This window comes from Antechinus flavipes, chromosome 4 (genome assembly GCF_016432865.1).
Source record: "Antechinus flavipes isolate AdamAnt ecotype Samford, QLD, Australia chromosome 4, AdamAnt_v2, whole genome shotgun sequence".
NCBI classification, from domain to species: Eukaryota; Metazoa; Chordata; class Mammalia; order Dasyuromorphia; family Dasyuridae; genus Antechinus; species Antechinus flavipes.
The window spans coordinates 387,431,193-387,455,394 of NC_067401.1; the positions used below are offsets into that span (position 1 = coordinate 387,431,193).

General features: G+C 40.9%; 1 protein-coding gene across 2 annotated transcripts in view; it reads right to left on the reverse strand.

The window, feature by feature from the left end:
• Positions 1-3,147: 3,147 nt before the first annotated feature.
• Positions 3,148-24,202, reverse strand: part of NAV1 (neuron navigator 1) — a 349,739-nt gene continuing 328,684 nt past the window's right edge. For both annotated transcript variants that reach the window (XM_051998661.1, XM_051998663.1), the window contains 13 exons: positions 21,499-21,695; positions 19,813-19,999; positions 19,556-19,724; positions 18,942-19,039; positions 18,510-18,605; positions 17,852-18,011; positions 17,290-17,525; positions 16,267-16,421; positions 16,044-16,115; positions 13,416-13,612; positions 12,794-12,912; positions 11,548-11,745; positions 3,148-9,515 (listed from right to left, as the gene is read on the reverse strand). In XM_051998661.1, coding sequence (XP_051854621.1) covers positions 9,420-9,515; positions 11,548-11,745; positions 12,794-12,912; positions 13,416-13,612; positions 16,044-16,115; positions 16,267-16,421; positions 17,290-17,525; positions 17,852-18,011; positions 18,510-18,605; positions 18,942-19,039; positions 19,556-19,724; positions 19,813-19,999; positions 21,499-21,695 — 1,980 coding nt within the window. In that variant the 3' untranslated portion in view covers positions 3,148-9,419. The remainder of the gene's footprint in view (positions 9,516-11,547; positions 11,746-12,793; positions 12,913-13,415; positions 13,613-16,043; positions 16,116-16,266; positions 16,422-17,289; positions 17,526-17,851; positions 18,012-18,509; positions 18,606-18,941; positions 19,040-19,555; positions 19,725-19,812; positions 20,000-21,498; positions 21,696-24,202) is intronic.

A 24,202-nucleotide genomic window follows, 5' to 3' on the forward strand; every position in this document is an offset into this window, starting at 1 on the left:
TCCATTTTGCTCCATAAATGAGAGCCGGTTACTAATGCTAACTCAAGGAGATAAAATTATTGTTTATCACAAATAGACTTGAGTCAACTCTATTCGGGTCCTTCTGATTGGATGTAATAGGGATTCATCTATAAAAGGTGGACTATGAATTCAATATGATTCAGCATAATATAATTATAATTTTATATGTCTATCTAATATATGATTATGTATATATATTATTTTATATTATTATATATTATGTGTATATATAGTATACATTGTAAGTTGGAAGGGACCTTAGAAATCATCTAGCCCATCCATGTGGGCTACATGCAGCCCAAATACTCTCTAGGGTAGCTAAAAACAGATTAAAATGGGAAATATTTAATTAAAAAAACCCCAATAGGACAAAGATAATGTTAATATATTGTTTTCTAGGTTATCATGTAGCCTACAAGGCTTCTTATGTACAGCTTAGTGGCTCTATTTCTACTTGAATTTGATAACACTGAGTTAGTGCAATATTTCATCTTAATATAAAGGAAATGAACAGAAGCTGAGACGTGCCTGGGATCACACAGATTACATGGCAAAGCCAAGACTTGTCCTATCTTTTGACTTCAAACCCCATGGGCTTTCCTTTGTACCATGCAGCCTAGACTGCTGATGTAAACTTGGACAGTGTTGTGAGCTCTAGCATCCAGGACAAGGAGGCTAGTCCCACTGTTGTCCCCCCCTCCCCCTACCTTGGTCAGACCACAACTGCAGTATTGTATTCAATTCTGGGCACCCCATTTTAAGAAGCAGTATTTCAAAAACAACCAGAATGATGGAAGGCTCCAACATCCCACATACACAATATTTGAAGAAACTGGGAGATATTGAGGCTACAGTAGAAAAGCCTCAGGGAGGACATAATAACTAATTTTTCAATATTTGAAAAGTTACTCAATAGAAGAAGGATTAGTTTCCCTTTGCTTGGTCCTAGACAGTGTAACAGTGAGCAATGAACAATGTAACAAGGTAACAGTTGCAAAGAGGCAACTTTAGGCTTCTTGAAAATTAGATCTATCATTTAGCTCTTTTCCACAATGAGATGATACCAATTCCAATAGACTTGAAATAGAGAGACCATCTGCATCTTGAAAGAGGAAGATGGCTCACAATAAAGTATTTTCACTTTTTTTGTTGTTTGCTAGTTTTTTTTTTTTCTTTCTCATTTTTCCCTTTTTGATCTGATTTTTCTTGTACAGCATGATAAATGTGGAAATCAGTTTAGAAGAATTGCACATGTTTAATTTATTTTGGATTACTTGCTATCAGGTGGAGGGAAGGGAGGGAGAAAATTTTGGAATACAAATTTTTGCAAGGGTAAATGTTGAAAATTATCTTTGTATGTATTTTGAAAATAAAAAGCTATTATTAAAAAAAAAATTAAAGCTTTCCCAAAGTGGAATGGACAATCTTGTGAGGAAATGGTTGCCCTTCCCTGGATGTCTTCAAGCAAAGCCAGGAAGACAATTTGTTAGATAAACCACGGAAGGGATATTTATTCAGGTATGAATTAGGCTGAGTTAGCTTTTTAGGTCCTTTCCCACTCTGATTCTGAATAGAGAATTCCATTGCTCACATAATAGAAGCTACTGAATAGAAAGCATTCCATTCTTCTGCCTTTCCATTGGGCTATCAGGGTTTAACTTCCTTGTAGGAGTGATTCTATGTGTACAAATATTCACATCTGGGCACATATATCTTGGAGTCCGTGAATATGCTAGGGTGAATAGAGCTTCTTGTCTAGCAAATGCATTTTTAAATATCAGAGATCCAGGTCTTGTTTGGTTCCTTTTTTTAGTCTTAGGATATTTACAATAGTAATATTGTCCAATTTGGCTGACATGATAACAGCTGAGTGGGAAGCACTAATTCTAGGTCCTAAAGGCTAGTGCTGTCCAATTCTAGAGAAAGATCCAATTCTTTCACCCTGGGACATTCTAAGGTGACAACACACTTAATCAGGAGTATAAGAGAAAATTTCTTGAGGCATTTTGCTTCTGGAAACACAATGGGTCAAGAAGGACTTGATTTGGAGATCTGGGGACTTAGGTCAAGAAAAGTCAGAGAGGCCCACAAAGAGGTCCATGACAGAAGAGATGTGTGAACAGAGTTAAAATGCAGGAGAAGGGAATTAAAAAAATACAGGGACTTGGAGTAATGTGTTTTGATGGCAATGAAGTATTGAGGACAACTGGAGGAAAGAGGAAGAGTTTCTCAGAAACTGATTAATGAAGCTAAATGCTTTGGTTAGGTAAAGAGCTTTAATTTTCATGCCTAAGAAACTAGTGAAGCTTGTTTCTAAACCATTTTTTAGAACTATGAGTGCTGCATTGTGTGGCACATTGTATGGCATTGTGTTCCTCTGAGTACTATTTCAAAAGAATAATCCTTTCACTCCCTGCTTCAATGACCTAAAATTCCTGTCACTGTTTTCCCCCAACCTGCCTAGCATAAATGGGCAGTGTTGCTATGGCAACTTTATAAGAGAAAGGAGAAGACCCCTTTTGTCTAACAGTGTTTAAGGGATTATTTCCTTTCCATGACTGTTCATGGGGATGTGAACTCAATTAGGCAGGTTCTTGTTTTTATATAGCAGTGTATCTATTTTAAAGGAGAAAAGTTAAGGAAGCCCAGACACTTGTGTGTGTGTGTGTGTGTGTTTTAAGGCAATCAAGGTTAAGTGACTTGTCCAGGGAAAAACAGCTATTAAGTGTCTGGGGTCAAATCTGAACTAAGGTTCTCTTGATTCCAGAGCCAGTACTCCCATCTACTGAGCCACCTAGTTACCCAAACTTGTGGATCTTCTTGAGGGAAATAGGCATTCAGGGATCTATGGAATTCTCAGCTCAGATGTTTTAAATTTCAAAGGAAGATTCATGGTGAATTCCATGTTCACACTCCCTGACAGAAAAGAGCAGTTGATCATCTTATATGGACAGTAAGATCTGTTCATTTAGTTTTTGAGGATAGGGCATATTGAGGTAGCTCATTTCATTTAGCAACCTTAGGAAACAATAGTAGATCAAGGCAAATGGCATCTTTGAATCTTTACCCAGTGACACAAGGAATAGGCTGAAAATTTTATAGAGAAAAAGATTAGAGAGACACTCATTGGACAATACAGGAGATAACTTTATTGAAACTCAAATGGTATCAGACAGATGAATCCAGCTGGGAGGAAACATGCCTGGGGTAGAGGGAGGGCAGCCAGGCGAGGCTTTGGTGGTGATGGCCTCTCCAGCTGACCCTGGCACGGATTTGATTTTTAATCAATTTCTTATTAAAAACAGGTTGCTATGGGGACAGCCCAGCTCTTTTCATGATTGTTACCGCAACTATATACATCAATTTGCTTTCCAGGTTCAATGTTGCTTTCTTTATATCAGATATAAAAAGCAAAGTGGAAGAAAAGGAATAAAGGGAGCACAAATGAGAGAAAAAACACACACACAGAGACACACAGATCTGGAGACCTGTTGATTGGACTTTTGCTCCCAATAAATTTTTTAAAAAATGTTACAAAAGCTCCCTGGCCTGTCCCACTTGTCCTATGCTTGAGGAATACCATGCATTTGAGAAACAGATTCCATCAAATAAGCAGTGCATCTAAAACAGGATAAGGTCTAATGGGGGATTATTTTTTTAAAAAAAACTTTTTATCTTGTTCTAGGAAAAAAAAAGCTAATATTGGGAAATGAGCCACCGCGCAGCAGTAGCCCAAGAGACTGGCTGGGGATTCTAGGAATTCTCATCCAATCATTCCCTCCCTTTAGCCTCAGAGAGGCTGCAGCAAAGTAGGAAGCTCCTATGGCAAGGGAAATGTCCCAAGTGCATGTCATGTGCCTTTTGGTGAGGAAAAAGGTGTTTTTAGTGCAATTTGCCAAGTTCACTGACTATTCTTGGAGCTTCAAAGCTCTTTCCCCTCAGACTCTTATAGCACCAGTGCTCAAAACACAGGTGGGTTCTAATATATCTAACAGATATATCTCTCTGTCTTGTGGGCAAAGGCTCTTCACTTGGGAATATCTTCTAATTTGAAGCTCAGATTAAGCTATTTCTCCTACTCTTCCTCATGGGCCCACTAGCTTAAAAGACTATAAATTTGGGATAAGAAGTTCTTTTCAGATTTCAAAACTAAACCAAATCAAACCAAACCAATAAGTTCTACCAAAATATCTGAACCATACTCTTGGCTACCTAACTTCACATCTTGCTTCTGGTATGAGGAGGATAAAAGATGGAGGGATCCTAACTCCATTCCACTAGGCTGATCTAATGCCTTTTAAAGAAAGCTGGTGTTGGAGAGGGGACCCGATAGGTTAGCCAACTGCTCTGGGTAATGAGGTTTTGACAGAATCCTCTCTCCCATTCAATGTTAGTCTCTGAAGCCTCCAAAGGGAAAAGGGACAAAAGGCTGGGAGAGATGACTGTCTCGTAGAAACGTTAGCCCTGTGAAGTTTTGCTAGCTTATAATAGTAGGACCAGAAAAAGGCCCTGAATAAGTACAGCAGAGAGGGCTGAAAAAAGTCAAGGGGTACTTCTGGGTAAAATCCCTCTCAGATTAGGGCTATTGTCATTCCTATCTAAACCACTAATGTTTATCAGGGACAAATATGAATACTCTCTTGCCTTGTGGTCTCTTAAAAAAATAAAAAAGGATATGGGTTAAAAGTGTGGCTTCAGAATTGGAATCTTGGACCTTCTCACTGCTGGTCCTTAAGTCTCTCAGTGTGGGGACTGTGTAGTACTCACAATTCCCTATAAATACTAAAGAGCTAAATTATACATCCATGGACTTCTCCCAGTCCCATGGCCAGCCTGGCAACACAACATTCTTCTTGGCACATTGGGAAGAAAAAATTATTCAAGACAGCAAAGGGTCACAGGCAGATTCTCCTCAAAAAAGAACTAAGAATTCCATGTGCAGAAAATGGGGGCTCAAATTCGAACTCTTTTTCAGTTTCCCTTGATCACCTGAAAGCCACCTTAAACTTGTACTTTTTTTTTTTTCATTTTCCCCCAGACTGGTGATTGAACACATTTTATAGTTGTCTCCTTCTTTCCTGGAGCCACAATCATGCTTGGGAAGATGCTTGGAAAGCCTGGTATTTAATGGAACCTTTTTTTTTTTTTTTTTTTTTTTGCAAAAAGCCATGCCCTTACAGGGAGAATAGAGTTGGCAGTCTTTCACTTAATTGCTTTAATGTGCTTCTTTTGACTGTGGATATAGGGATATATGTGACTGACCCACTTCTGAATGATTATCTTGGGACCTCTACCTTCTCATTTCCCATCATTTAATTATCTACCTAAGGCTTGTTACAAGTCTTATGTTGTTACAAGGCTGAATTTTCTAGCTAGAACCTTAGGTATGCCTATGTACTAGGATCTGGCTTCTCTCAATTCAACTAAGAAATAACTCATCAATGTGCATGTTTTTGAGTTCCTTTTAGTACTCAGATGACATTGAGGATGCCCAGGACAAGACAGTGAAAAGAAGAATCAGGACTTGGGAAATAACTTGAAAAATCATACTCAATTCTCTCATAATACTCTCTGTTAGATGTAGGCAAGAATGAGGAAATTGAGAAAGCCTCTACTGTGCTAAGTACCGCCTTGGATGCTTATGTTCCTCACAGTTCAATATTGTAGCCTCCTTGGTTTTAGACCTGGGTTCTACTATCTTCCTACAAAGTGAGTAAAATTTCATGTTAGAAATGGATGGAGCTGCTGTGGAAAGAATTTTTTTTAAGAGACTGGGGTCAGTCATTTCCTCCTCCTGGGAACCTGTAGAAAATGAAGTTTACCCTTTAGGCCACTGAGAAAACATCAGCATTCTTCTGGAGATGGAAAGAGGGAAAGTTCATAATCTTTGGGAACTTATTAACCAGAAGAAGGTGGGAAGCTATTAGAAAAAACTTCTCTGTCCCTAAGGATAGTAGCTTGGGTTGTGGAAAATTCTGACAATTTATGAGGGAACTCTGGCACTGAACCAGTTAGTAGAAATTTCATAGTAAGGGTCACCCACAGACCATTAGCAGCTTCCTTCTCCCTGCAGCCTTTAATTCCATGTGTGGCTCCATGATGGTGGATTTACACAACAAGGATACAAGCACACACATTTATACAAGGACAGAGAAATGAGCACCTTAGAGCTGCACAATTTGTGGTTTCTTTGAAAAGTCTCCGTGATGAGGTTTCAGAATACAGGAAAACAGCAAACAGATACATCCCGTACTTGCCCCTACTAACCCAGAAGTCTTTTATAGTTTTAAAGCCAAGGGCAAAGAAAAAAAGCTGGATCATATCACTTGTTGGTCATCTCCATCCACAGCAGAGAGGATGTTACCTCTCCCAGGGCTGTGGCTCTCCCCCACAGAAGGTGCCAGGTATAGAGGTAATTTCCTACCCAACTCAAGACTTCCAGGAAAAAGGGAGAGGAGGAGCCATGACAGATTAGCATCTCCTGAAGGTGCCTGAGGACCAGAGTCCAACTTTTCCTCTCTTAAAGATAGGATCCCTATGGCCTGAGCAGGGAAGTAGGGACCTAGATAAAAGGGATGTTTGTATGTCTGCTCCTATCATGTACTCTTGGGCAGTGAGGGAGACATCAAGTTCTCTCTGTCTCAGCAGAGTCTGGGGTGAGCATCCCAGGGGATTATAGCACCATGAGGAGGCTCAAACTTTTGCAGCTACCACCATATCTTAAGTTTTCTCTGCAAGATGATTGATCCCTCCCAGTGAGGGGCCCAGATGTGCAACTGTAAACAGGGTCCCAGGCTCCTGAGAGAATTCTGCAGATGTCAGATTTTTCCCCCTTGTGGGAGAAACACTCACCCTAGGGTGGGACAGCAGGAGACCTGGGCTGAATGCAGCAGGAGACTGAGAGCAGAGGTGGGGCACAGATCCCAGGAACAGAACAAAGATGGGAAATCACAGCAAGAGAGGCCTTCGTGACCCTATCTCCTAAGGAATCAAAAGAGATCCAAGGCTGTATCCATGGTTACCTGGGAGACTGGAATTTCCTTGGAGGGCATGTCTGGGGGGAAAAAAGGAGCTTTCTCATTTCTTCATTCTCTCAATTGGCCAGTAACAATCCAAGTCAGAAGGCATTGGCTAAACAGCACCAGAAGAGAAGGGGCTAATTGCTCCTTCCACCCATATTAGGCAACTTTAGATAGCTAAGCCTTGGTTGGAGCTGGAGCTCCAGGAGGGACTCAGAAGCAGCCAGCCAGGCAGAGTCTATCTCTTATCCCCTTTCCTTCTGAGCTGGGACAAGCAGCTCAAGGGCATCCCCCTCTCTGCACAGCAGAGGTCTTTAAGGCAGTGATTTCAGCACCATCCTTGGACAAAGAGCCTCTTCCCATTACAGAATTGCATAAATTAAGCTGTGTTGGTCAGTTGTCTTCACAGATCAGGGAATTAGCAGCAGCAGCAATAGCGATGATGGGGCTTAGCAGCGGAGTCCCTGGTGACCAATGGGTGTGACTGTGAATAAGGGGTGCAGAGGAGTTTCTTGTTAGGAGCAGTGAAGCATCTGAGCTGAATGTCGGAATGCCACTGGCTTGTGAGGGAGGAGAGGCAGCAGGAGAGAATGGTCCATGTTTGGATCCCTCCTGACTCAGGTGAACTTTTACTCCTTGGGAACCTGGAGGCTAAACCAGGCCCAGGTCTGTTGTTGAGCAGTGACATGCAAGCAAAATATTTGTTAAATGGATAAATGTGTAAAGCCAGAAACATTGGCTATGCTAGGAAGCTGGAGCTTGAGCCTTGGTGCTCCTGGAGTCTTTCAGATATGACAGGAAGTGAATTTTCCTAAAAGAGTATCTCACAATCCTACAGTCTTTCAGGCTTTGATACTGGGTCTTCAGACTCCAATAAACCATATGTCCAATTGGAGGCTTCTTTCCTTGCTTGCTCTCTAGGGTGTATATGAAATGGTTTCCTTAGAATTTGAACTCTGCTGGCTTTCAAGGCCCAGGTAGTGAAGAGGTACACACTAGGTTCCTCAACCTGTCAGAACCTCTGGTGCAACAAAGAAAAGGGGCATCTTCAGCACTTTTTAAGTGATAGATGTTCCCGTTCTATCCACCATTCTTCTTAGCTCTGTGAATTTTCTGCACTGACTGGATGCTGTGTCTCCAACTGCTGAACAATTCACTGCCTGAAAGCGGGTGGGTGATGGCCAGGGGATTTGGTCTCAACTGGGCACCTGAGAATGATAGTTCTTCCAGTTCGGTAGTCCAGTCCATGGGGAAGAACAGGGCTGAGACTTGACGGTTGGACTCTCCATTCTAGGATAGAACTGAAGCTTCCATCTAGAGCTTGTGCTTTCTTGAGAGAAGGAAGTGGTCCTCTGGTCCCTTCAGCTTGGGCCTCCACCGCTCCAGGCCTCCTCATGAGCCGTGAGGACAGCAAAACTAGATAACATGGCAGGGAAGCTTAGTTGGTGCCCAAAGAAAGCCCTCAGAAAATCCATACTAAAATTTGGAAAGAAACCCAAGAACCATTTAGTCTTGAAGGGAAAGGAAAAAATAAATAGATAAGTGGGAAAAAAATGAAATAAAAGGCAGGGTTTATTGGCTGTCCTCATGCATATTAAATTAGAGGGTACAAAGACAGAACTAACAGTCCTTCTTTGAGGGCCAGATGGAGGGGTGTTGTGTCTGTGGCTTGGCAGGGTACATGTTGACAGCCATCTTGAGGACATCCTGTAGGTCATCAAGGGGTTTGGGAGCAGGCAGCTCTCTCTCTACCTTGACAATTGTTTCCCCTCTCCAGCTTCATCTTTTCCATTTGATTTTTACCCCTTTATCAACAGAATTAAAACCTTTATTTAAAAAAAAATTTTTTTTAAACCACATGCTTTTTTTTCTAGGCTCCATCCAGGTCTCTGGGAGAGAGCTGCTGGCAGTGGCAGTAGGGTTGGGAAGAGGCTGGGAGAGAATTTGGGGAGCTCCTGCTCCCCATGCCTTAGGTTTCACTTCATAGGACTATCTCCCACACAACTGTTCATAATTGGTTAGAAACTGCTGTAAGTTTCTCCTGATGCCTTGTCACCTGCCCATAAAAACCCAAGAGTTTGTAGTCAGACAGAAAACCAAGGAAAAAAAAAAACCTCCCAGTATTCCCCCTCTCCCCAAAGTCTTGAGAGGAGGTCAGTCTTTTATCCAGAGGAACAAGCTCCCCTCACCCCACCCCACCAACCCTAGGAAGTCCTCCAAGGTGCAGCACCAGAAAGCCTGCCCCTCCCCTCCCACCAACTCCCTCCAGTTCACTTTTCTGGGCTGTAGATGGGTGCTCTGAAAGAAGAGGAGGAGGAAGAGCTGACATAGCTGAGGCCGGCTCACTCTGCTCTCTGGGCAACAGCAGCGGCTAGGTCCTCAAAGTGACGCCTGGAGGTTTGGGTCCAGGATGGTTTCTCTGTCTGGAGACTCAATATAGTTGGCAGCTTCTTGGAGTTTCAGCAGCATGGCCATCTGAAGGAAGCAAGAATGGGTAGTTAAAATAGTGGCAGGCTTTCACAGTCTGGACCTGGGGGAGAGAAGTAGAGAATTCTAATCTTGAGCCCAATATATCTAAGATGACAACAATAGCGGGTATCTAGAACCAGCTTCTTACACTGGTTTAAGATCCCAAATGGGGTCTTGTAACGGGGATCGCAAAATTGGAATTTGTTATCAATAAATGCTTGATTTGTCTACCTATTTTTCCATATCATATATATATCTTTACGTACTTAAATTATATATTTAAATTTAAATAAATCCATATACACCTTTACATACTTAAATTTAAATAAATCCACATATACCTATACATACCTTTATATACTTAAATCATTTCAGGGGTCATGAGTAGAAAAAGTTTAAGAAGCCCTGCTCTAGAAGACAAGGGCCATTCCAACAGCTTCTTTACCAGTTACTTTCCTCCCTTGAGTTTTATTTATATATGCAAATTTGCACATGCAAGATTTACATATACTGATTGCTTATAATATTGAAGGTACTATATTATACTTTTGTGTGAGATTCAAAAATAAATTATGGTCCCTGACTTTAAGAAACTTAATTATAACCATTATTTCTATAGAAATGTAAGGTTGAAAAAGTGCTTTCTTCAGTTAATGAAAGAATTAATATTACAATGGGAGCTATGCCCGTTCAAATAAACTTTGTTTATACCATAATCATTTCTCTCAGTACGTGCTAACCATGGGTCCAAACTCCTTAGCATGCTATGAGGAATATCCAATCTCATTTTTAGATAATTTGATAATAATTTCCCTCTTCCCTATAGCTAAGGATGGCCAAGAACCCTTCTATTACTTCTAGCAATAACCACTTAGGAAAGATTTCCAAGATTAGTAAAGAGTGATCATGCAAAGGACAGCTAGTTGATGTAGTGGATAAAGCACCAGCTCAGGAGGACTTGAGTTCAAATCTGGCCTCAGACACTTAATACTTCCTGACTGTGTGACCCTAGGCAAGTCACTTAACCCCAATTGCCTCAGCCAAAAAAAAAAAAAAGTGATCATGCCATGCAAACATTCTTTATTTTTTAATTAAAAAAATTTGTAAGCATTCTTTAATAAAATTTATTTTTAATTGGGGTTGCAATAATAGTTAATACCTTTAAGACCACCAGAAGAGATTTAGATTTAATATAGGATACAATTCCTAATAGAAAAGTGAATCAGCTAATGAAATAGATGAAGAGAACCTTAGGAGTCTCTTTCCTTCTTTTTTTAAAATTTATTTTATTTTATAATAACTTTTTATTGGCAGAACCCATGCCAGGGTAATTTTTTACAGCATTATCCCTTGCATTTGTTTCTGTTCCGATCTTTCCCCTCCCTCCCTCCACCCCCTCCCCTAGATGGCAAACAGTCCTTTATATGTTGGATATGTTGCAGTATATCCTAGATACAATATATGTTTGCAGAACCGAACAGTTCTCTTGTTGCACAGGGAGAATTGGATTCAGAAGGTAAAAATAACCCGGGAAGAAAAACAAAAATGCAAATAGTTTACATTCATTTCCCAGTGTTCTTTCTTTGGGTGTAACTGCTTCTGTCCATCATTTATCGTCTCTTTCCTTCTTAATGAGGTAACTGGCATATATTTAGGCACTTAATAATGCCATTTGAATTGAAATGCTCTCCCAAAGGAGATAGACATTATTTCTGCTAGGGTAAATGAAATCCCATCTGCTATGGGCCCTTGCAACCTTATAATTCTGGGAGATACCTAGCTGCAGCAAGCTTCAAGGCTCAGGTTTTTGGGGTATCTGGGGGGCAATGAGGATTAAAAGGACCCTAATATGTACTTAATATTCCTCCAAACCTAGCATCTGCTTGAGTTTGTCAGAAGTTTTAAAAACTATCTTTCCAAGAAAGATTCAGAGCTTCTCTTTCCCCTGGCCCAGGAGTCTGACATTTTCATTCTGCCATTAGAGTATATGTGAGTCATATTTGTAACTCTCATTCTCCATTTAGTGACCTTTACTCACCAGAGGGTCTGAGTCTAGAGAACTGGGGGTACTATCCTTGACAGTTCGCTCCTCGGGGGGTGAGGCTGTGCTGTGAGGGCCTACACTAGGTGGAGGCAAATGATACAGCTTTGATTGGTCCTGTTGGGCTGAGGGCCAAGGCAAAGTGTCTCGAACCCATTCTACTGGGTCTTCCCAAGCTGCTTTCTGTCCATGGACCTGGAGGGAAAGAGATAAGATCATCAAAACTATTGTTCAAATAGATTTGTGGCTCCAAAGTCTCTTTCTGGTTCCCATGGAGAATTTGAACTCTTTCAGAATCTGAACCTGAGACTTCCCTGACCTTGATTTTTTTCCTTTTGCCCAATTTGGGAAATAGAAAAGAAACAATGAGCTTTTTAAAGAAATAAATGATCAAATAAGCAAGTAAATAAATACATAAATAAATATTATGGTAATGGTGATGTCTGGAACCATACTGAGAGATAATTACCTCAAAAATAAATTAGGTTAATGCATCAGATTTGACCAATGACATATACTATTTATAGATTCATTGAAATGCTGACACAAAAGGATCTTAGAGAACTTAAATTCAATTCCCTCATTTTACAGAGGATGAAAAATGAAGAAAATGAGGTTCAGAAATAGCTTTGTCTTGCTCATTGGTTCATCCAATGTTAGAGCTATCCAATATTAAAAACCTAGTTTTTGGTTAGATCTTAACTTCCCCGCCCTCAAATGTTTCCACACATGTCATTTTATCTTGGAAAGAATTCAGTGAGAAGGATAGGGCAGCAATTATTATTTCTACTTTGTATGTAAAGAAATTAGACCAGTGAAGCTAAGAGATTTGACCATTATCTAATGGCAAATTAATAGATGAACCCAGGTCCACTGCATCTTTTAGATCACTTGACTCACTGTTTTTAAAAACTTTATTTCACTCCTAGAGAGTTGTTTGGGTCTAGCTCAGACTCAGGTAGGCTAAATTAGATGATCTTGGTAAGCATTTGCTTAAACTATTTGTTTCAATTGCTAGTGCAATGCTCTCTCGTAAATGACAAATTATTTGTTAAATTGAATTGTCAGAAGTAGTAGGGGGAGCAGTTCAACCAATCAATCACCCATGATTCCCCTTCATCAATAATTTCACACAGTATTCAAGTCTTATGCTCTGATAGTGTAGGAATTTGTATATCAATCCAGTTGGGAGAGGTCTAGTCTTGGAATAGGATTTGAATCAGAAGTTGAGAGAGGGTCTTACCTTGATCCCATCTTTGGCCCCTTCCTGCAGGTAAGGAATGATGGAGTTGTTCCATAGGTCAATGAACCAAGTGCGGAAGTCCTCAATGCCAATTGGACAGGACAAGAAAAAGCATGGGCCTAAGGGAAAAGGAATTAGATTGTGGTGAGAGTGGCCAAGGACCCTGCTTGCTACATCACTTTTCCTTTACTCTCCTCCATATTAGGTCTAGAAGGATTTGGTCTTCAAAGGATTCAGGAAAATAGAGCTGGGGCAGGAGTGAGTAAATGGAATCATCTACTAGATATCATGTCAATCAATGGTCTACATTTTTGAGGTAAATTTAACATACTTTAAATACTTTAGGTTCCTATACTTTCTTCTCCTTCCTCCCTTTTCTATAGATGGGAAAACTGAAGGACGGGGACTCATTGAGATGATAGAAATGACTTGATCATGGCCAGATGTCTAAGTGCTTAATGAACACTAGTTAAAAAGCTGACTGGACCTTAATGTGGCACCAGGAGGCCTGGATGACCTGCTTAAATGCTGAAGATTCCAGGAAGAAAGGAAAAGTCAAGCTCTTATAGAAAAAAGGTGAAAAAGAGATCTTCTCCACAAAAGCCAAGAGGATTCCCAATACCTATGAGGAAGTCGGAAGTGCTGTGTTTCTCTAGGAAGGTATGGAGATGATACCACAGCTTGGGCACCCAGTCCAGCACTCGAAGAAGCTCTTCCTTGTTGGCATTGATATCGCTGTCTGACTCTACCAGCTTCCTCCTCAGATAACGCACCAGGAAGCCGTTAGCTGGCTCCACATTGTTGGAAAATGTCAGCATCCTACCAGCAGGAAAGAAGATAACAGGTGAGAAGGGCACTGGAGGACCAGAGCAAGGATCCATTCATCTATCCATTTTCTACTCTGACCATTACCCATTAAAGCCTCCTTGGTCTCTTCTCAGATACTAATGGGAGAGTTGAGATTCAGGGCGGGGACCATGAGCACTTTGGGCTTTTATTTCATCTACCTGTCTAATAGCTCATCCAAAGATTCTATGTGTCCTGTTGCTGTCCCCCTTCTGCTCACCTAGCATACTGAGCAGGGACCATGTTCTACCCTCCAAATATTCAGTTTGGCATGTTGCTCTGAAGCTGATGCCTCCTGATGGTAAGTGAAAGAGTGAAAGCTCATCTTAATGTACTCTCGATTCCTACATGTACTAATGATTCCTAGATTCCTAGACTATATTACACATTCCAACCACCCTTCCACCAGGATACCAAGGTCTTTTCACCAGGAGCATCTAGCTATATACCCTGCATATATGTACAGTCCTATTCCATTTTTTTACTCTAGGGACAATCATCAAATAATCATCACAAAAGGGATGGTGATGGTCATATACAATGTTATAACAATCTTGAGTGTCCCATGGATCTACTTACAATCTCTTGAACTACCTAGACTAAAGAACATCCTTTGCTGGCCACCGTTCTCCTATATGTATTGTCTCCCTGTTAGAAGCACCTTGAGGGAGGTGTTTGCATCACTTTTGTATTTTTATTTCTAACCATTAGCACAGTGTCTGGCACACAAGATGTGCTTAGTAAAGATTTGGGATCTTTGGCATTTCTAATTGATAATTCTATAGCAGCAATTTTTTAAAATCATTTTTTAAAAATAAAAGCTTTCTATTTTCAAAATACATGCAAAGATAATTTAACATTCACTCTTGCAAAATCTTATGTTCCTAATTTTTCTCTCTCCCTTCCCCCATACCCCCAGACAACAAGTCATCCAATATAGGTTAAACATATGCAGTTTTTCTATACATATTTCCACAATTATCATGCTACAGGAACAATTCTAAAATCTTTCAGTTCCCCAATTCTAACCCCACCCCAGCCCATTCTCTTCCAGGAAATGTCCTAGCATCCTTGACCATGATTGAATTCTTCCTAAATAAATTAATCTCTGAACCTGAAAAACCTCTCCATTCTCAGAGAATAAAGTAGTCCTCCTCTTGGATAAGATTAAAATTTCTACTTATATCTTTAATCTAGTTTCTTTCCCAGTTCTTCTAAGAACCTGGGACTTATGGTCTCTTATCAGTCTTTGCTCTCTTCTTCTCTCTTGGATCTTTCTCAAATGCATACAGATATACATTCAGATGTCTATATCCTAAATATATTTTTTCTTGATTCTGCAAACCTCTTAAATTGTCATTCTATATTTCTACTTTTTTTTGACTTCTTTAGAAAGGATTGTCTCTACACTTGCTCTTTCTGTTTTCCCACTTTCTACTCATTTTCCCACCTCTTTGTCGGGGACACACACACACACATACACACACACACACACACACACACAAAATCCTTCCATATCTGTGCTTATTGAAATGCTTTTTCCACACCTAACTCAGTGCCAGTCTACTTCATGAAGCCTTTCTCTTACTCCCCCAACTAAAACGATCTCTTTCCTTCCACAATTTTCCTTTGTGTATCTTGTCCAGCTCTCTTTCTAATCACAGTTTATCTTGCATCATACTTATTCATGTGTATATCTTATCTTCTCCCCTCATTCCTTATAATTGAGGGCCAGGAAAGCGCTGTTTTTCATCTTTGTATTCCATGCTTAGCACAGTACCTTCCATCGATAGTAGAATTTTAATGTTTGTGGAAATGAATTTATTTCACTTAAATAATCCTTTTTAGGTATTAATAACCTGTCCTCAGAGAAGAAGTGGTTGCAAATCCATATGATAGGGCTAATTCTCTAACCCAGGGACTGGTGAACTGGAGGCAATGGGACAAAACCAATCTACTTTTTGAACAGTCTGAGAGTGAAAAATGGCTTTTACATTTTAAATAATGCTTTACTCTATTTAAAAATGTAAAAAAAATTTTTTTTTAGTTTGGGCTATTAAAAAAAAAAAACCAGATGATAGGATAGATTTGACCCTCAGGCCATAATTTGGTAACTCCTGCTATATTTTTCTTGATTCCATGATTTTTCTTACTAAGAGGGTTTATTTCTTTTTCATTGGTCTCCTTGACACTATTGAAATTGGTATATTCCTTCACTTGATTTTCTCTAATTTCAAGAGCTCTGCTTGCTTCTTTTCTTTTGCTGTCTCCAGCCTCTTTGGCTACAACTTCTAGAATACAAGTTCTTTGTGATGGGTGTAGGCAAGGAAGGATGGAGGGAGGGAAATTGGGAGATGGAAAAGGGCATTGATTATCTACTCAGGCCCAGGAGTAGGATCCTTACCTGAAGCTTAAGTGCAGACCATGGTTAGGGGTCATCTTCACAGGCTGATTGGTGGTACCTATGATATAGGGGCTGTGGAGAAAAGGGGAATGGGAGATAGAGAAACAAACATGAATTTGTTTCAGATGTTGCTTCTTGCCATACCAATATCACAGAGAGAAAACTGATGGATACGGAAGTTCAGCTTCCCATAAGTACATGTTTGCTCCTGGCCTTGGCTCACCATTTGTGGTATTTGCAGGTAAGAGCTCCATTGACTAGTTCACTGAGGGATCCCGCCTCACTCAGATCATCCAGCAGAATCACCAGGGGCACATCCCCGATGCCTGTCTCCCGATCAATCTGGTTAGCTAGGTTGGAGAGGTATAATTGCAGGTCCTGTGGGGAAAGGGAAAGAGTGGGTGAAATCCCAAGAAAGAACTATATCCTCATGACTAATCTAGAATCAAGTATTTCAAGCCAAAGAACTAGCCTCACATCGTGTGATGAAAAACATTTTCACCTGGGCATCTTTTGGGGGTTGATATTGGGTATCCCACCTAAATCACCCTTGGTCCTAAGGATCTTGGGAAGGCTATGTTAATTATGGATCAGTTTGGTGAACCTGAAGAGTTCCTAAGCAGAAACAGATTCTCTGGTCTCCTAAGCTATGAGCTCCAAGTCCCTCAGGGGTTTCAGCATTAATCTGTCTATCCCAGCTAGAGATTAAATGAGATAATGAATGCAAAGTACTTTGCAAAATGCTAAAATGCCTTATAAAAACTAGCTATTATTATAGAAGGCTAGATTTGAACCAAATCCAAGGAGTTCAGGGAGAATTTAACTATGTCTAGCTCTCTGTGTTGTTTCACAGAAAGTCTGGGGAAAGGCATGATCCCAAGGAGGACAGGAAAGGGAAAAAAGAGGTGAAGGGGTTAGGAATTATGGCAGAGGATAGGATTAAAGAAGAACCAAATGGCAGTAGAGTTGATGAGATAGAGTAGAGGGAAGAGGAAGGATATAAACCCCTTGAAAGGAAATTAGAGTGAGGAAGAAGGAACATGAAAAAGAAGGGAAACAGAAAAGAAATGTGGCCAACTCATTTTGCAGATATGGAAATCAAGGCCCTGGAGAGGACGTAAAGAGTAAGACAGAGATAGTGGGGAAGGGAGAAGCGTTTAGGGGATGAGACTTTAGGTCAACATTGGATTTGGGATGAGTTTGGCCAGGTGAGCCAACACTTATAGGGTGTCCTGGGAGCAGGTACCTTGCAAGACTGCTGATGCATGTTGAAGGTGCTGACGATGCCCTCGGTGACCTCTCGGCCTGAGCGTTCTACCAGGTACTCAGCCAACCTGTTGGTCAGGTAGGTCTTGCCTGTACCACTGGGGCCCGAGAGAATGAGACGTCGGTGCTTGAGAAGCAGGCTGATGTAGTGTTGCATCATGGGCTTGGGGATCAGTGTCTCAAATACTAGGCTGTCAACACACTTCTCCTTTAGACCTGTACCCGCCACCCAGGAAAGAGAAGTCGAGGTTAGAGTCCTAAGGAATGAAGCGGCCCCAGAAGGGCTTACACATCCTTCGTCCAGGTCTCCTGAGGAGCTTAAAGCCATTTTTCCCTCAAGACTTCATGGAAGGCTTCCAGAGAAGAAGCCTAGAACTAGAGCGCCGGATTCTGAGAGACACTCAATACACTGTACTGAGAAATCGATTTAGGATTTAGGTTTATAGGTAGGGCTCAAGAAGAGGTACCAGAGGGAAGGTACTAATGCTTGGTAAGTTTCTGCCCCCACTGTGCGCTACTTGTACCCTGGTGAAAGGACTGACCTTTGAGGGAGACGGCGATGCTGTTGACACCCCGACGGCATGGCGGTAGCTCTGGGGGCTCTGCATCTAACACCCGCTTCACGTGGCTGATACTGTAGCCATGAACTGATTCAGTGCTCAAGCCCAGTGTAGAAGCTGGGTCCATCTTGGTAATATAATCCTATGAAAAGGGACAAGGAGAAAGATGAATACAGCAAACGATAAAGAAGAAGGGACAAAGGAAAGGATTAAAGATAACTGAGATGGGGCATTCAAACATCAACATCTCTCCTGAGCACTCTTTTTAAAAAAGCTTTTTATTTCCAAAACACATACATAGATAATTTTCAACATTCACCCTTGCAAAACTTTGTATTCCAAATATTTTTCCCTCCCTTCTCCCCTAGATGGCAAGTGATCCTATATATGTTAAACATGTGCAATTTTTTCCACAATTATCATGATGAATAAAAAAATCAGATCAAAAAGGGAAAAAAATGAGAAAGAAAACAAAATGCAAGCAAGCAACAAAAAAGTGAAAAAACTACGCTGTGATCCACATTGATACTCTTGATAAAACATAAATATCAAGTTCTTAGGTAACTTAGGGATAACACAGTTCAAGACTTGGAGAGTGAATGATTCCCCTTAGTGGGATGAGGCTACTGGTTTATCTTACCTTGAACACTTGGCAAACGGCTTCATCCAGCATCTTCCAGTCAATTTTTCCACTAACCTTGCTTGAGCCCAAGAAGAATTCCTGCTGTTTCAAGTCCTGAAAGCCCAAAGTAGAGACTAGTTAGTATTCTGGGGAAGCTAGGCAAGAAAAGTCCCTTCCAAAAGGGGAAAGCTCTAGTTTGGAATGCTCTAAGAGTCTCCATTCAATGAGCATTTTAAAGCTCCTACTATGTGCCAGGGGGTGGCTGAGGATCCAAAAAATAGAAATGAAACAGTTCCAGACTGCAATGAGCTCATATTTTACCTAATGGAAAAGCAGATTTGAGGGTTTTGTTCTGGAGGTTTTTTTGGATGTAAATGAGTATTGTTCTAGTTTCCCAAAGCAGCTGTCTCTTCCCTACCACCCAGCCCCCAAACCCTGGCAACTCCTTACCCCTTTGATAATGTGCTGAGGTGGCATTCGGACTACTACTCGAAGGGTTACTTCTTCCTTTGAGCTACAGGTACTGATGCCATCCATGGGAGACAGCTCTGTAGGGGTTGATGGGAAAGACTGAGTAAAAGTTCTGGGAACACATTACCTTCCTGAGGTTTGTCACAACTGTTTTAACTAATCCCCTCATTTTTTTCTAGTTATCAAAGAAAAAATTGAGCCACAGCAAATAATCTGAGTTGATAATTCTCCAATGTGTCTAATGATTCCTAGTCCCTAAACATAGTGGTTTGAGTTCTGGACTTGGAATGAGGAAAGCCTGAATTTTAATCCTTTGCAAATCATTTAACTTTTTACAGCCTCAGTTTCCTTGTCTGTAAGATGCAGATAATAGCACCAACTTAACAGGTAGGTTTGTTGTGAAGCTCAAATAAGATAACATAAGTAAAGTTTTTTGCAAACCTTGAAGCACTAAAATTGTAGCAAACCCCAGGGAAGAAGGAAATAGATTTAAGTGAGACTTGGGTTGCCCCTGCAGGAAATGGGACAGTAGGGACAGAAGATGGGATTCTCCTTCTCCCCACCCTTGAATACTCCGATCCTCCAGCAGGTACCTGTGTCTGTGAGACTAGGACTGAAGGAATGGGCTAGGGCCAGCCCCAGGGAGCGACGTGGGGATGAAGCAGCAGATGAACCGGGGGCCTGCCCCGGAGTTGGACCAGATGAGGGACCTGGGGCCACCTTCAGCCGGTCATTCTCTGCCTTGAGAAGGTCCACCTCCAGCTGGGGAGAGAGCAGGCAGTTAAGGAGTGGGGTTAGGGGCTGCTGGGGCTCAGACCACTTCTCCCACCAAGTCTGCCCCTGGGCTAACCTGCATATTATGCATAGTCTCCCGGAGCTGATCCAGTTGGTGGGCAGAATTTAGCGCTTCCAATCGGATGTCTGTGAGTTTCATCTCCTTCTCCCACAGTTCTGATCGCAGCTCTGATACCTCTTTCTTTTCTGGTTCCTCCTCTTCCTCGTTGGCATGGAACATCCTATTTTGGTGGGGAATAGCACTGTAATGGATAAGTGAGCAAGAGACAGAAAAGAGACTGCCTTCAGTGATACCGATATTTCAGGGTGTTTCTGAGGGGGCAAAGATGTGTCCCAGTACTTCCAGATTTATAAAGTATTGATAGAGAATTCTATCCCTATCATTGATGATACACCTATACTAGGACAGGAATTATTATTGGCACTTTCCTAGACTGTATTCACAAACGCCTACAGTGGATCATTAAGAAAAACTTTATTAAGTACCTACTTATGTCAGATACTGGGGACTCAAAGACAAAAATGAAAGTTTCTGCCTTCAAAGGAGACAATACGTATCTATACAAGTGTATATAAACACACACATATGTATATATTTATTACCATTGTTGTTATTGACTGGACCTGTGATTTCAATAGTCAAGGGAACTCTGGGCTTGGAGTCAGGAAATCCCTGAGTTCAAATCTAGAGCTTGGGAACACCTTAATTCAAATCCAGCATCACACACTCACTAGCTGTGTGACCTTGGACAAATTATTTTTTTTAAAGCTTTTTATTTATAAAACATATGCATGGGTGATTTTTCAACATTGATCCTTGCAAAACTTTCTGTTCCAAATTTTTCCCTCCTTCCCCCTTTCCTAGATGCCAGGTAGTTGGACAAATTATTTAATATCAGACAAGTAATGACACTTAGTTCCCAGGATTGTTGTGAAGATACAGTGAGGTAACATAATATAGTGAGATATTATTTGTAAAACCTGGGCCTGGCATATAGTAGGTACTATATAAATGTGAGGAATCATCATTATTATTGTTATTATTAAGTTTCCTGGGACACTGAATTTTTTTTTTTTGGCCATGTATATTTATTTATTTTATTATAACTTTTTATTGGCAGAGTCCATGCCTGGGTAATTTTTTTTACAACATTATCCCTTGTACTCACTTCTGTTCTGACTTTTCTCCTCCCTCCTTTTACCCCCTCCCCCAGATGGCAAGCAGTGGGACACAGATTTTAAATAACCTTTCCAGGATCAAACAACCACATGTAGGATTTAAAATCAGAATTTTTCTAATTTAGAGGTAAGTACTCTATCAGGGGTCCTCAAACTATGGCCTGCAGGCCAGAGGCGGCAGCTGAGGACGATTATCCCCCTCATCCAGGGCTATGATGTTTCTTTATTTAAAGGCCCACAAAACAAAGTTTTTGTTTTTATTATAGTCCGGCCCTCCAACAGTCTGAGGGATAGTGAACTGACCCCCTATTTAAAAAGTTTGAGGAACCCTGCTATCCTTTATACTGCAAGAGCTCCCTACACAAGTGATATATAAAATGTAATTTTAGGGGAAGGGGAAGGTCCTAGTAGCTGGGGTGGGAGAGTCAGACAAGGTAAAAGATAGCATTTGAATTGAGTCTTGAAGTGCACTAGTATTTCAGAGATGCTATGATGAGAAGGAAATGGCTTCCAGACATGGGACCCTGGCTCAGGTAGGATTGGACCGAGGGGGCAGACTTACTCTGTGACATCAATGCCCACGGAGGAAGAGTTGGAGGATTTGATGGATGGAGAGGCGGTCTCAGTGGAGCCATGCTGCAGTTTCGGGGAAGATGGGGCCGAGGAGTCTGGTGTAGCGATCTCCTCAATGTCAGAGTAAGAAGAGGCTGACTTGGGGCCCTTCTTGATACTAAAGGCTTTGTTGAAGGAGCTACGAAGCTGTAAGACAATAGAGCCAAGAGTGGAGCAAAGTAGGGGGTTATAGATCAGGACCCTGCCTGACAGAGGCAGGGGCAGGTACTGAACCCAGCTTTAGTTGAACCCTGAGACTGAGAAAGCTGAAGAGAGATATTTTGCCTGATGGTAGGATACCAGCCAGCGGGGATTAAGTCTTTTCTTTATGAGGCATCAATGAGTAAGAACAGATAAGTTCTCAAGGAATTGGGACGAAGAGAAGATAGACTCTTCTGGTGTATTTCTTTGTGGGAGCCTTCCCTTTCATGTCCAGGGAAACAGTACCTCAGAAGATAATCTTCTATGTACCTATTCTCCCAGGCACAGAAGGCAGTAAGGACATAATCACAATTGGCCCGTGGATAGTACAGTGCTTCTGTACTATAATGTGGTTACCTCAAACATATTTTTCCCAGCAGAAAAATTATTAATGTCTAGACTGGGGAGTCTTAACCTTTTTTTGTCATGATGCCTTTGGCAGTCTGAGAAGTCTATTCTTAGAATACTGTTTTTAAATGCATAAAATAAAATATATAGAATTACAAAGGAAACCAATTATATTAGGCTATAATTACCTATCTATCTCTATCTCTAATCTATCTATCTATCTATCTATCTATCTATCTATCTATCTATCTATCTATCTATTTAAACAAACCATTTCATGGATCCCATGTTAAGAACCTCTGATCAGCAACCAGGATAGACAATAAACTCAGGCTTCTCAGAAAGTGCCAGGAGGAGTATCCTCAAGTGTGGTTCAGTGCCTCTGATTCTAGCATGGTCACAGCACAAATCAACTTTCCACTTATTCAACTCTCCACTGCCCTCCCTTTTCCTTCCTTGGCGAAGGCCTCATTGAAATGGAACTTCATTAAAGATTTGAGCTAAAAATGCAAATCAGGGAACTGTCCCATGTTGCAGGCTCTGATCATGCAGCATGCACACCCATATGAATGCACACCCAGGAACCCAGACTTGGAATGGTGGCAAGACGCGATAGGGTTGGTGGCAAGACGCGGTGGGGATGGTGCCAGATATTGCAAGGGGTAGAGGTGAACTAGGGCTTTAGGATGGCAGGGGGAAGGAAGGGGAAAGTGTTGGAGTTTAATAGATATTGGGAACTTCCATTTCCAGGCTGTTGGGGGAGGGCAATCTCTCTTGGGACACAGGAAGAGCTGCTTGGTGACAGCTTTCAGCTGGTGGGGAGTTGGTGACCAGATTCTTACTAAGTAGTTTATAATACATAAACTCAAGTAGTTTGAGACAAGGCATGATCTAATAATAATTGGGATAAATATATGTATATGTTTATTAAAGTAGGTAATGAGGGATGATGAGGAATAAGGAGCGTGTATATTTATATGTATCTGGTGTGTGTGTATGTTTGTGTAAATTTTAGAACTAAAAAGGGCCTGAAAATTTACCTAATCTATCCCCTCATTTAATAGATCAAGAAGCTCAAGTGCCAAAAGAATTACAAGTCAAGAGAGAGCTGCAACTAGAAACCTGGATCATCTGAATGATATCATTTCTGTTTCGTGACTACATTGGGAGCTACATGTGTGTACATGCAAGATGTGAGACCTGGTGGCTAGAGTTGCCCAGTGGTAACTGATTTTTCTTTAATCTTTTTTTCTTCCCTTATTATCAAAGGTAACATTTCTAATACAATATTGAATAGTAACAGTGATGGTGGGCAACCTTGTTACACCTCTGATCTTATTGGGAATGGTTCTAATTTGTCCCCATTATATATGATGCTTGCTGATAGTTTTAAATAGATGCTACTGACTATTTTAAGGAAAAATCCATTTATTCTTATACTCTCTAGTTTTTTTAATAGGAATGGGTGTTGGATTTTATGAAATGCTAGGATAACGGATTCTCTAGGATTCTGAGAAAGTCTCATTTGATGCTGAGCATCACCATTGCTAAGGTTTTGATCCCTCTGCTCTGTTGGGAGCCCACTAACTTTGACTTCCCTAGCCAAGGGACTTTACCATTTCCCCAAGATCCCTTTTCGGTATTTCTAAGGACAATATTGCCAAACAAAAGACTGTTACTATAGTCCTAAGATCAGTGTTTGCACATTGTAGAAATTCAATAAATACTTGTTGAATGGAGACTAAATTGAACTTATTCCACTCTTCAGCTAGAAAGGCAAGATGCTAATGAGCATAGGGTAGGTACTCATCAGCTCATAAGTGAATGTTCTAATGGCTACCTAACTAGTCTCCTCCTTTTCTAGTCTTCTTTTACCAATTCCTCTGATATTTTAGACAGAGAGACAAGGTTGATTTTTAAGACACAATGTTGATCATATCACCCTTATGTTCAGAAATTTTTATTGCCTATAGGACCTGGTCCAAACTCCTGGTCCCTTTAAGGCATTCTCTAATTGTGTCCCATTTTATATATTCAATATTATCTTCCCTTATTCCGAACATCAATTTCATGCTTCTTTTCATAACTCAACTACTCCTGCCTGG